Consider the following 14,070-nt stretch of genomic DNA (forward strand, 5'->3'; position numbering starts at 1 on the left):
CTCCTGTCCTCAAGTGATCCACCTGCCTTGGCCTCCCAAAGTGCTGGGATTATAAGTGTGAGCCATTGCGCCCAGCCTCTATTTGAATAATCTTTAACATCCTATATATGTATGTACTCACCAGTATTTCCTTCAAATCTGCTGTCTTTCCTACCTTTTGGTATCTTTCATGACTATCACAATTCAGTTTTTCATTTCCCCAGTCTGAGGAACTATAAGTGTTTGGATTTTACTTTTTATGTGTTTATCTGGGTTATTACCTCTTTTCAGGTCTTTTGCCAAATACATACATACATAAAAATTATTTAAATCAAAACTATACATGCATATTTTAATATTTAAAGACTTAGTTGTATAATGTTTGTTACAAAAATATTATAGGGGGGTCCTCTGCTCCCTTTCTCTCATTTCCTTCTCTCCAGTGGCATTATTTTTATTTCTTTTAACATAATTCTTTGTTTCTGTTTAAATAAAATGTCCCAGTGAAAGACATTAGTTTCCAGATCAAAGGGGTCATGCACACATCAAGGCCCATTATGCTGAAATTTCAGCATCAGATAGAAAGAGAATATCCTATAAGCTTCAGAGAGAATAAAATTATTCACATTCAGAAGATTCAGGAATCAGATTGGTCTTTTTTCTCAGTAGTCATGCTGAAAAGTAGAAGACCTTGGAACAGGCTAGGTGTGGTGGCTTACGCCTATATTCCCAACATTTTGGGAGGCTGAGGTGAGTGGATCACCTGAGGTCAGGAGTTTGAGACCAGCCTGGCCAACATGGTGAAACCCCATCCCTACAAAAATACAAAAATTAGCTGGGCATGGTGGTGCGTGCTGGTAGTACCAACTGCTTGGGAGGGTGAGGCAGGAGAATTGGTTGAACCTCGGAAGCGGAGGTTGCAGTGAGCCGAGATCACGTCACTGCACACCAGCCTGGGTGAAAGAGCAAAGACACTGTCTCAAAAAAGAAAAAAAAAAAAAAGACTTTGGAGCAATGCCTTCAAAATTCTGAGGGAAAATAAGTTCTAATTTAGAATTCCATACCTGGGCAAACTATCAGTTAGTGAAATAGAAGAAATATTTTCATACCTCCAAGGCATTTCTTACACCGTTTCAGGAATCCACTAGAAGATAGGCTCCACCAGTAGGAGAGAGTAAACCAAGAAAGTGGAGATACGAAATATAGGAAATAGGCAGTATAACACAGAAGAAAAATGAAGCATGTAGTATACATACGTTGGTGTTAGTTTTCCTGTTTTCAATACGGCTCCCTCACTTTCACCTTTACCTGGTGTTCACTAGACTGTAAGACCTTTGATTTATACTCTCCAGAGAGTAAATCTGTCTTTTGGCAGAATGGGGAGGGGTAGTTGCCTTGGTTAGAAGGAATAGAGAAAAGGATCTAGGAATCCATCTCTGTAGTAAACAGATGCTGAACTAATTCTTATTTTCACTTCATTCACCCTACCCTGCATACCCAGAGTTACCTGGACTCATCAGCTTCTGAGACTTTGGGGGAATTCCATAGTGTAAATTAAGTTGGTTTTCTACTTTTTCCCTTGTCACTTTAGGATTTAGTTTTTGTCCATCTCCCAAGGCAATAGTCCATTTTATCTCTAGTTTCAAAAAAATTATTGCTCTTCCATTCCATCCTTGTGGTTTTGTCTTGTGTAAAAATTTTTTCTCTTTTAAAAAAATTTTTCCTGTGTATGAGTGAGGAGAGAAGAGAGTAGAAATAGATAGATACATTTAATTCACTATCCTTACTGAGAAGTTGCATAGTTTAAAATTTTAAAAGTAACTACCTTTTCGTCATGCCATCCTCATTTAGGCCTTTATCACTTTGTTTTTGATTAATCTTGTCTTCCTACTTCTGTTACTTCAAACTTTAAATCTGTCAGATTAATTTTAATTTATGTTTTCATCTTGTTACTCAGACTTAAAGTTGTATGTTTGTCTTTGTTCAATCTGATCCAGGTGTTTCATTGTGGCATTCAAAGCTTTCTCTCAGTTAGCACTTGAATCTTACCTTTTTAGGTCTTTTTCTTTACAGCTCTTCACAGTTGCTGTTATGTGTCACCTAATGACGCCTTGGTCATCAAAGGACTGCATATATGATGGTGGTCCCATAAGATTATAATGGAGATGAAAAATTCCTATTGCCCAGTGACATCGTAGTTGTCATAAGGTCTTAGCACAACACATTACTTTTTCTATGTTTAGATACATAAATAGTTACCACTGAGTTATAGTTGCCTACAGTATTCAGTATAGTAACATCTTGTTAGGATGGTTGGGAGTATTAGGCTATTACTGGGAGTAATGGACTACATAGAGGTATGTAGGCTATACACCTACATACCTAGGTGTGTAGTGGCTATACCATCTAGATTTGTGTAAGTATACTCAATGATACTCATACAATGTTGAAATCTCCTAATGACACATTTCTCAGAACGTATCCCTGTTGTTAAGTAATACATAACTGTATCTTCATGTCTCCCTTTAGACTTGCTTATATACTTTTGTCTATGTAGAATGCCTTTTTCTTCTTCTTTCCCTTTTTTTTTTTTTTTTTTTTTTCCGAGACAGAGTTTTGCTCTTGTTGCCCAGGCTGGAGTGCAGTGGCACGATTGGCTCACTGCAACCTCTGCCTCCTGGGTTCAAACAATTCTCCTACCTCAGCCTCTTGAGTAGCTGGGATTACAGGCACCCGCCACCACGCTCAACTAATTTTGTATGTTTTTAGTAAAGATGGGGTTTCACCATGTTGGTCAGGCTGGTCTTGAACTCCTGACCTCAGGTGATCCACCCTCCTCGGCCTCCCAAAGTGTTGGGATTACAGGCGTGAGCCACTGCTCCCGGCCTCCTTTACTTTTTTTAAGGCCCAACTTGATGTACCTTTTTGAAACTTCCCCATGGGCTGGTTGCCTGCCTGCCTTATTTCCTTCAGTTTCCTCTTCATATTGAACATCTTCTCTGCAAGGGACTATGCCAGGCCTTGATTTAAACCAGGATTATCTTTTCTTTCTCTGAATTTCCCTGGCACTCTTTTTTTTTTTTTTTTTGAGACAGAGTCTCATTTTATTGCCCAGGCTGGAGTGCAGTGGCGTGATCTCAGCTCACTGCAGCCTTTGCCTCCCCGGTGATTCTCATGCTTCAGCCTCCCAAGTAGCTGGGATTGTAGACATGCACCACCACACCTGACTAATTTTTGTATTTTCAGTAGAGATGGAATTTTGCTGTGTTGGTCAGGCTGGTCTTGAACTCGATCTCAAAGGATCTACCCACCTCAGCCTCCTAAAGTGCTGGGGTTACAGGCATGAGCCACTGTGCCTGGCCTCCATCCATGGTAATCTTTTTTTTTTTTTTTTTTTTTGAGACGGAGTCTTGCTCTGTCACCGGGAGTGCAGTGGCACGATCTCGGCTCATTGCAACCTCCACCTTTCGTGTTCAAGCGATTCTTCTGCCTCAGCCTCCCGAGTAGCTGGGACTACAGGTGCGTGCCACCGTGCCCAGCTAATTTTTGTATATTTAGTAGAGATGGAGTTTCACCATATTAGCCAGGCTGCTCTCGAACTGATGTCATGATCTGCCTGCCTTGGCCTCCCAAAGTGCTGGGATTACAGGCGTGACTCCATGGTACTCTTATATCCTGTATAAACCTATTACTAAAAGAATGAACTTTTTTTTTTTTTAAGTAGAGGCAGGATCTCACTGTGTTGCCCAAGCTAGTTTTGAACTCCTGAGCTCAAGCAATCCTCATGCCTTGGCCTCCCAAAGTACTGGGATTATAGGCATGAGCCACTGCACTTGGCCCTGAACTTTTTTTTTAATGGAAAAAACTGTTTTTTCTTAGGAAAGTAACATATGCTCACTCAAATTTATAGGCTGAAATAGAAAAATTGGCAGTAACAAAAATATGCTCAGCCTTAATGTGAGCTAAACTAACAGCGATAATTGTCTTTCACCAAGAAAATGACCAGAAATTTGAAGGATTCCCAAAACACAATGCTGTTTGAGATATGGCTAAATTGATGCAGTGGATGAGGCTCTAAATTGATATAACCTCTTTGGCAGGTAATGGGCAATCAAAGTTTTAAATGTGTCTACCCTTAGGCCCGAGGAGTCATTTTCAGAAATAATATGGAAGTACTGGCATCTGTGCATGAAGATACACAATGATGTTCACTGAAACATTATTTATGATAGTGAAGGTTTGAATGTTGTAACTCTACATTTATAGTACAGAGTAACTGTTAAAAAGAATGATCTACATGTGTATTTATTGCCATAGCAATATATTGTTACATGGAAGAGAAAAAGTTCAGAATAAGTACAGATGCTCCTTGACTTATGGTGGGGTTATGTCTTGATAAACCCATTGTAAATTGAAAATATCCTAAGTCAAAAATATATTTAATACACTTAACCTATTACACATTATAACTTAGCCTAGACTACCTTAAACGTGTATAGAGTACTTACATTAGCCTACAGTGGGCAAAATAATCTAACTTAAATTCTACTTTATAATAAAGTGATCCTCCTGCCTCAACTTCCCAAGTAGCTGGGACTACAGGTAGGCACCACCACACCTAGGTGATTTTATTTTTATTTTTATTTATTTATTTTTTTGTAGAGACAGGGTCTCACTATGTTCCCCAGGCTGGTCTTGAACTCCTGAGCTCAAGCAGTCGTCCCACCTCAACTTCCCAAAGCACTGGGATTACAGGTATGAGCCACTGAGCCCAGCCTTGAGTATGTTTTATCTCTTATTTTTTAATCTCAGTTTATATATAACTCTGTAATCAAAAAGAGGTGCAGGCTGGACATGGTGGCTCATGCCTGTAATCCAAGAGCTTTGGGAGGCCAAGGTGAGCAGATCACTTGAGCCCAGGAGTTCGAGACTAGCCTTTGCACCACAGTGAAACCCCCATCTGTACAAAAAATACAAGTTAGCCAGCATGGTGGCCCATGCCTGTAGTCCCAGCTACTTAAGAGGTTGATGTGGGAGGATCACTTGAACCTGGGAGGTCGAGGCTGCAATGAGCCGTGATTGCACCACTGCACTCCATCCTGGGCAACAGAGCGAGATCCTGTCTTTAAAAAAAAAAAAAAAAAGTGCATTTTTTTCTTCGTAAAAATGGAGGCCTGATCTTCAACTTGCTCTTGTCATTTTAATATACATCATGAATATTTACACACATATCTCACCGTTTTTTGTTAGTTCATACTGTATAATGTACAGTATTTTGTGCATCAAATAACACTATCAACAGAGTGTAAAGGCAACCCATGGAATAGAAAAAATTTTTTCTTTTTTTTTTTTTTTTTGAGACAGAGTCTCACTCTGTCACCTGGGCTGGAGTGCAGTGGTGCGATCTCTGCTCCCTGCAACCTCTGACTCTCAGGTTTAAGTAATTCTCAAGCCTTAGCCTCCCAAGTAGCTGGGATTACAGGCACGCACCACCACACCCGGCTAATTTTTGTGTTTTTATTAGAGATGGGGTTTCCCCATGTTGGCCAGGCTGATCTTTAACTCCTGATCGCAAGTGATCCACTCACCTCAGCCTCCCAAAATGCTAGGATTACAGACGTGAGCCACTGTGCCCAGCAGAAAAAAAAATTTCAAATCATATAAACAATACAGAATATCCAAAATATATAAAGAGCGGCCAGACACAGTGGCTTACACCTGTAATCCCAGCACTTTGGGAGGCCAAGGTGGGCCTATCACCTGAAGTCAGGAGTTCGAGACCAGCCTGGCCAACATGGTGAAATCCCATCTCTACTAAAAATAAAAAAATTAGCCGGGCATGGTGGTGGGCGCCTGTAATCCCAGCTACTTGGGAAGCTGAGGCAGGGAGAATTAATTGAACCCAGGAGGTGGAGGTTGCAGTGAGCCAAGATCATACCACTGTACTCCAGCCTGAGCGACAGAGAAAGACTCTGCCTCAAAAAAATAAATAAACAAATAAAAAATGGCCGGGCGCGGTGGCTCAAGCCTGTAATCCCAGCACTTTGGGAGGCTGAGATGGGCGGATCACGAGGTCAGGAGATCGAGACCATCCTGGCTAACACGGTGAAACCCTGTCTCTACTAAAAAATACAAAAACTAGCCGGGCGAGGTGGCGGGCGCCTGTAGTCCCAGCTACTCAGGAGGCTGAGGCAGGAGAATGGCGTAAACCCGGGAGGCGGAGCTTGCAGTGAGCTGAGATCTGGCCACTGCACTCCAGCTTGGGCGACAGAGCGAGACTCCGTCTCAGAAAAAAAAAACAAATAAAAAATAAAACAAAATATATAAAGAGCTCCTACAACTCACTTGAGCCCTGGAGGCTGAGGCTCCAGTGAGCCGTGATCATGCCATTGTACTCCAGCCTGGGCTGGACAAAGTGAGACCCTGTCTTTAAAAAAAAAAAAAAAAGTACTCAGCTGTTAGTAATGGTTACTGCTGGGGGATGAGATTGAATTGGAAGGAGAGAGGAAAGGTACAGGGAGGCAGGAAAGGGAGACAATAATGAGGGACTTTCAGTTTTACTTTACATAATTTTCTTTTAAGTATTGGAATTTAGGTGATTTTTCCTTTTGGGTTTTTCTGTATTTTCCAATCACGATAAATAAAATAAGTTATAAATATTTGTTGCGTGAATGAAATGTATAAACCCATTTATGTATGCGTTTTTTAAATTAGTGTATTATTAAGTGTATACAATATTAGTATATTGTTAACTATGTACAGGCTTTTTAACATGAAGGTTGCAGAATATAGTACTTCTTCCAAACTCTATGATGTGGGGAGAACTGAAGTATGGGGATATCTTGTACCAGTGTAAGAATTCAAGAAGAGACCATGTGTGGTGGCTCATGCCTATAATCCCAGTGCTTTGGGAGGCCAAAGTGGGACGATCACTTGGAGCTAAGTGTTCAAGACCAGCCTGGGCAACATATCCAGACCCCATCTCTAAGAAAAAAAAAAAAAAATTAGCTGGGTGTGGTAGTGCGGGCATATAGTCTTAGCTACTCCGGAAGCTGAGGTGGGAGGATTGCTTGAGCCCAGGAATTTGAGGCTATAGTGAGCTATGATTATACCAGTGCACTCTAGCCCAGGCAACAGAGTGAGACCTGGTCTCAAAAAAAAAAAAAAAAAAAAAAAAAAATCAAGAAGAGCAATCTGGATATGAGCATTTGGGATTTTTAGCAAACTGCTGAGATTTCGTCTATAGCTTGAACATTTCTTTTAGCTAACTTGATACTGCTGATACACAAGGACCATCTTTTTAAAAATGTTTACTTCATGATTTTCCTGACAGAAATGACATCAGATGTACCATCACTGGGTCCAGCCATTGCCTCTGGAAACCCTGGACCTGGAATTCAAGGTGGAGGAGCCATTGTCCAGAGGGCTATTAAGCGGCGACCAGGGTGAGTTTGAGTGTAGTGTTATAAATGTCTCTCCTATAAAACCAGCTGTAGTTGTTGAATTTATTTAGTTGCTGAACTCACTTGGCTATTTCTGACCGTCTCACTTCAACTTGATTACTTACTACACTACTGTCATATAAGTCTCCTTAGTCCCTGAATTTTTCTTTATGAAGAATTTATGTTTTTATCCAAGTTTCCCGTAAGCAGTTCTCTTTTTAAACCAAAATTTCTGTAAGGTAAAGGACTGTAGCTAAGCTGGGAGATTTTACTGTGCCTCAGAAAACTGTTTGCTGCTTTCATTAAGCTTTGTTTCTATTTTCCCAAAATCATTTTGATAGGCTGCTTTTCTGAATTTAGAGAATGCTGAACTCTAGAATAGCTGTCTTCTAAGTTATTGATGTGTTGCTTGGTTTGGAATGCAGAGTCCATTGAGCTCCAAAAGTATTTATTAAATTCCTAATTAGTGTTATGGCATTGTGCTGATTGCAAGTAGGATGCAAAGATGAGTAAGTCACAGTCCTTGTTTCTAAGTTGGTTGTGTTCTGATAGAAATAATTATTATACACACGAATGTATGATAGAATATGCCTAGTTTTGTTAGAAAGGAACAAATTTGGTGCTATGTTTTTCTGTGTATGGAAATAATACATTTGTTGGTAAACACTGAGAAAAGCTTCAGAAACGAGGTTGCCTTAGAGGGGCCTTGAAGAATGGGCACTATTTTATTTACTTTCTGGTATTAAATTTTCCTTTTTCCTTCTTTTTCTTTTTAAAAATTGTGCAGCTAATTATAACCAGTCTTTAATTTTTGTCCCACCAATAGTAATGGAAGAGTGATGCCTGGGCTCAGTGGTGACATGAGTAACATATTAAGACTTGCTATGTGTTCAGTAGCTTTAAACATTTGAACCATTTGCTGAAGTGTAAGCTAAATAAGTAACTTTCTAAGATTGTAAAGCTGATAAATGTCAGATATAGGATATGGACCTTGGGGGTTTAGTTTTGTAGCTTACTCTTTAAACACTGTGTTATGGTTATGTATAGTAACAAACAATTACAAGTATTATAAATACCAAAATTAGGGCATCACTTGAGAAAGTCATAGTATATTTAAAATGGAATACTATGTAGTTAGAAGTGACAAATATGTTTCAGTATAGAAAAATGTTTACAAGCTATTAAGAAAGGTTACAGTATTATGGTATTTCACTGTCAAAAAATATGTATAACATGTACATAGGGAAAAACTGAAAGAATATATATCAGATTTCTGGGTAATAGTATTATGGGTGACTTATGGTTTCTTTTGTTTTTGATGTTTCAGATTTTCTGAAATGAACATTTATGATTGGTAATGAGAAAAATATATTAAAGGAAGTCTTTAAAAATTTTCTTTTTGGTTTTTTTAGAGACAGGGTCTTGCTCTGTTACCCTGGCTGGAGTGCAAAGGCACAATCATGGCCCACTGCAGCCTCAAACTCCTAGCCTCAAGCAGTCCTCCTGTCTTGGCCTCCCAAAATACTGGGTTTACAGGCATGAGCCACTTCACCTGTCCTAAAAGAAGTCTTTTAATATTTTTTATTTTTATTTATTTATTTATATTTGAGATGGAGTCTTACTCTGTTGCCAGGCTGGAGTGCAGTGGTGCGATCTCGGTTCGCTGCAACCTCCGCCTTCCTGGTTCAAGGGATTCTCCTGCCTCAGCCTCCCGAGCAGCTAGGACTACAGGCGTGCACCACCACACCCAGCTAATTTTTGTATTTTTAGTAGAGATGGGATTTCGCCATGTTGGCCAGGCTGGTCTTGAACTCCTGACCTCAGGTGATATGCCCGCCTTGGCCTTCCAAAATGCTAGGATTATGGGCATAAGCCACCATGCCTGGCCTAATATTTCTTTTAAAGAAAGATTGGAAAATACAGAAAGTTAGAAAGAACAATACACAGGCCAAAATCTACCGTTTTTTAATTGTATTTCCTTCAGTCTTTGTATGTAAATTGTTTTTCTTTTTTCTTTTTTTTTTTTTTTGAGACGGAGTCTCGCTCTGTCGCCCAGGCTGGAGTGCAGTGGCCGGATCTCAGCTCACTGCAAGCTCCGCCTCCCGGGTTTACGCCATTCTCCTGCCTCAGCCTCCCGAGTAGCTGGTACTACAGGCGCCCACCACCTCGCCTGTCTAGTTTTTTGTATTTTTTTTTTTTAGTAGAGACAGGGTTTCACCGTGTTAGCCAGGATGGTCTCGATCTCCTGACCTTGTGATCCGCCCGTCTTGGCCTCCCAAAGTGCTGGGATTACAGGCTTGAGCCACTGCGCCCGGCCGTAAATTGTTTTTAATAGTTATGTAATTATGTAGTTTTATATAGCCTGGTCTTTTCACCTTATATAAATAATAAGCAATACACACACACACACACATTTTAAGCAATACACATACACACATTTTGGCACCTTATGTAAATAATAAGCAACACACACACACACAAACACACACACACACATTTTGGAGACAAGAGTCTTGCTCTTTTGCCCAGGCTGGAGTGCAGTGGCATGATTGTGGCTTACTGTAGCCTCAACTTCCTAGGCCCAAGCAATCCTCCCACTTCAGTTCTCCAAGTAGCTGGGACCACAGGTGCATGCCACTATACCTGGCTAACTTTTTTTTTTCATTTTAAAGACGAGGTCTCACTACATTGCCCAGGCTGGTCTAAAACTCCCGGGCTCAAGCAGCCCTCCCATCTCGATGTCCTGAAGTGTTGGGATTACAGGCATGACCTACTGTACCCCGCCCTTTAAAAGAAATATTGTTACATATTCTATATAAACATACTTTTTTTTTTTTTTTGAGGCAGAGTCTCGCTCTGTCGCTCAGGCTGGAGTGCGGTGGTGCGATCTTGGCTCACTGCAAGCTCTGCCTCCGGGTTCACGCCATTCTCGTGCCTCAGCCTCCCGAGTACCTGGGACTACAGGTGCCCGCTACCAGGCCTGGCTAATTTTTTTTTTTTTTTTTTTTTGTATTTTTAGTAGAGACGGGGTTTCACCGTGTTAGCCAGGATGGTCTCAATCTCCTGACTTCGTGATCTGCCTGCCTCGGCCTCCCAAAGCACTGGGATTACAGGCTTGAGCCACCGCACCCAGCCATAAACATAATTTTTAATGGTTGCATGAACGGATGTACTTAACTTCCTATTTTGTGACATTTAAATTGTTTTGAAGATTTTGCTGTTATATATAATGCTGCAAATAACTTCTTTGTACATAAACTTTTTTTTCCTATTTCATATTATTTCTTTAGATTCTTAGAATTGGAGTTATTGGGCTGAGCACAGAGGCTCATGCCTGTAATGCCAGCACTTTGAGAGGCTGGGTAGGAGGATTACTTGAGCCCAGGAATTCGAGACCAGCCTGGGAAAAATGGCGAGATTTTTTTTTTCTTTGACTTAGAAATTATCTTTCTTTTCTTTACTTCCTTCGTTTTTTTTGTTTGACTTAGCAATTACCTTTCCCTCCCTCCTTGCCTCCCTTCCTCTCTTTCCCCTTCCCTTTTTTTTCTTCTTTTTTTTGAGACATAGTTTTGCTCTTGTCACCCAGGCTGGAGTGCAGTGGTGCAATTTTGGCTCACTGCAACTTCCACCTCCCGGGTTCAAGCGATTCTCATGCCTCAGCCTCCTGAGTAGCTGGGATTACAGGTGCCTGCCACCACGCACAGCTAATTTTTGTATTTTTAGTAGAGACGGGGTTTCACCATGTCGGCTGGTCTGGTCTTGAACTCCTGACCTCAAGTGATGCACCTGCATCAGCTTCCCAAAGTGCTGGGATTACAGGTGTGAGCCACCATGGCTGGCCCCTTTTCTTTTTTGAGACGGAGTCTTGCTGTGTCACTCAGGTTGGAGTGCAGTGGCCCAATCTCAGCTCACTGCAGCCTTGACCTCCCAGGTTCAAGGCCTGCAGCCCCTCCTGCACCCCCCAACCCAAGTAGCTGGGACTACACATGTGCCACCATGCCTGGCTAGTTTTTGTATATTTTGTAGAGACGAGATTTCACCATGTCGCCCAGGCTGGTCTTGAACTCCTGAGCTCAAGCAGCCTGCTCGCCTTGGCCTCCCAAAGTACTGGGACTACAGGTGTAAGCGACCATGCCCAGCTGAGATTTTTTAAAATAAAAAAATTTAGTTGGGTGCAGTGGCATGCTTCTATAGTTCCAGCTAGTTGGAAGGCTGAGATGGGAGGATCCCTTAAGCCCAGGAGCTCAGGGCGGCAGTGAGCTATGATCATGCCACTGTACTCTAGACTGAGCAACAGAGCGAGAGCTTGTCTCTTAGAAAGAAAGAGAAGAAAGAAATAATTTGAGTTACTGGGTAGATAGGTAAGATTTTACAGGTGATCAGATTAGGGGATTCAGGAAGGAGGAAGAGGAACAAACACTTTCAGGATTGATATTGTATGTGTACTTCAAATGCGACCCATCTAGAGCCCCATAATGTCAAGGTATCCCACTAGTAGAAGTAAAAAAAGTGATCACTAGGTTAAGGTGGTAACATGAGCAATATTTTGTCCAATAGTGTACAGAGATCAGCCTATTTTATTATTTATAATCTTTCCTAATCTCCTTAAATGAAATTCACTTCTTCTTTCACTGAATGTCTGTAGCATGTTGATTGTACCCCTTATGTGACACTTTCCTATTCTCACTTGTTTTATATTTGTATTTCTCTAGGTGAAGAGCCCCTTGAGGGCAAGGTTCTTGTTTTCACCTCACCTAGCACAGTGTCTTGAATGTAGAATATATTTCATGTTTATTAGATCAATGAAGGAAAGAAACATTATCTAACAATCTTCGTAGTTGTTAAGTTACTCCTTTAGGTAAGATCACTGCTTTGAAAGATGTTTCAGAAATTCGGTAACATGGCTTAGAGCAGGCTATAGAAATGAAAGATGGACCTGAATTATTTATGTTAATTTTTTTCTTACCTTTTCTAAGTGGATTCCTGCTCCCTTTATTGAGGTTGTAGTCTGATGCAAAACTTTGGCAAAAATTGACTGCTACTGTAAGAAAGTGTTAGGGTAGTAGGAGGTACTTTTTTCTATTGCCCAGTTTTGTACTTTTTTTTTTTTTTTTGAGACGGAGTCTCGCTGTTGTCACCTGGGCTTGAGTACAAGGGCGCGATCTTGGCTCACTGAAACCTCCACCTCCCGGGTTCCAGCAATTCTCCTGCCTCAGCCTCCTGAGTAGCTGAGATTACAGGTGCCTGCCACCATGCCCAGCTAATTTTTGTATTTTTAGTAGAGACGGGGTTTCACTATGTTGGCCAGGCTGGTCTCGAACTCCTGACCTCAGATGATCCACCAGCCTTAGCCTCCCAAAGTGCTGGGATTACAGGTGTGAGCCACCACACCCGGCCGCAGTTTTGTTCTTCTTTGCTTAGTTTGGGACTATGAAGAAGAGGTAATGTAGCTTTGTTTGACTTCTGCGCTTCCTCTTTTCATTATTCCATTTGGGTGGGTGTACAGGTAGCTTGTGTTGAGAAATTTTAACTTGTTAATGTTTTGTATTATCAGCAGGCTTAAAGTATTTATTGTTGGCTTTCCTCAGGCTGGATTTTGATGATGATGGAGAAGGGAACAGTAAATTTTTGAGGTAAGAGACTGAAAAACTTTCCTTAGATGTCTGATATTAAAAATTAGTTTATGATCTTTATACTTCTGACTTGTAAATTTTTGTCCTTAAGTCTAAGGAGAGTACTTCATCGTAAAACTATAGATATTCCTGTATCTCAGAAAATTTTTAAGCATTCCGTTAATATATCTAGAGAAAGGATCTCAGTGAGGATAGGACAGCATTTACAAACCCTCTGTATCAGTTCTGTATTACTTCATAGCTTAAAAAGAACAATAGTTTGTTATTTCTCAATTCTGTGGATTGACTGCACGTTTATTCTGCTTATCTTACCTAGACTCATAAGACTGCATTCTCAGCTGGTCAGCTGAGAACTGGACTCAGCTGGGATCGCTGGGTATTTCTGTCTATGTGGTTTTTTTATCCTCAAGGAGGCCAGACTGAATTTTTTCGTGTGGTGATAGCTACAATCTACAGCACAAATCCCAGTGTGCAAGTGCTTATCAAACCTCTGCTTATATGACATTTGCTTATGTCCCATTGGCCAAAGCAAGTCATATGTTCCAGTTGTGAGTGTATGAGGGTGTAACACAAGGGAGTACATACTGAGAGGCGTAATTCATTGGTTGAGGTGTCATTAATCTATGACTCTGTCATACCCTCTGACACCTGTTGACTCCTCTTATAGGTAGCAGGAATTGGAATTTGTATTTTTTTTTTTTTTTTTTTGAGACGGAGTCTTGCTCTGTCACTGGGAGTGCAGTGGCACGATCTCGGCTCACTGCAACCTCCCCCTCCCGGGTTCTAGCGATTCTTCTGCCTCAGCCTCCCAAGTGGCTGGGACTACAGGTGTGTGCTACCACACCGAGCTAATTTTTGTATTTTTAGTAGACACAGGGTTTCACCATGTTGGTCAGGATGATCTCGATCTCTTGATCTCGTGATCCGCCCTCCTTGGCCTCCCAAAGTGCTGGGATTACAGGTGTGAGGAATTTGTATTTTTGAGTAATTAATATTCTGGAGCTTTTAAAATGGAC

At 41.0% G+C, this 14,070-nt stretch overlaps 1 protein-coding gene across 8 annotated transcripts in view; it reads left to right on the forward strand.

Moving 5' to 3' along the window:
* ARNT (aryl hydrocarbon receptor nuclear translocator) overlaps positions 1-14,070 on the forward strand; it is a 66,577-nt gene that overhangs the window by 9,831 nt on the left and 42,676 nt on the right. For 4 of the 8 annotated variants that reach the window (XM_033197118.1, XM_033197120.1, XM_033197123.1 and 1 more), the window contains exons 2-3: positions 7,313-7,424; positions 13,010-13,054. In XM_033197118.1, coding sequence (XP_033053009.1) covers positions 7,313-7,424; positions 13,010-13,054 — 157 coding nt within the window. Of the gene's footprint in view, positions 1-7,312; positions 7,425-12,975; positions 13,055-14,070 lie in introns of those variants that run through there. The other 4 variants (XM_033197124.1, XM_033197119.1, XM_033197121.1 and 1 more) reach the window with 2 other exon arrangements.

The sequence above is a fragment of the Trachypithecus francoisi genome, unplaced genomic scaffold, assembly GCF_009764315.1.
Source record: "Trachypithecus francoisi isolate TF-2019V2 unplaced genomic scaffold, Tfra_2.0 Lachesis_group5, whole genome shotgun sequence".
Taxonomy (NCBI): Eukaryota; Metazoa; Chordata; class Mammalia; order Primates; family Cercopithecidae; genus Trachypithecus; species Trachypithecus francoisi.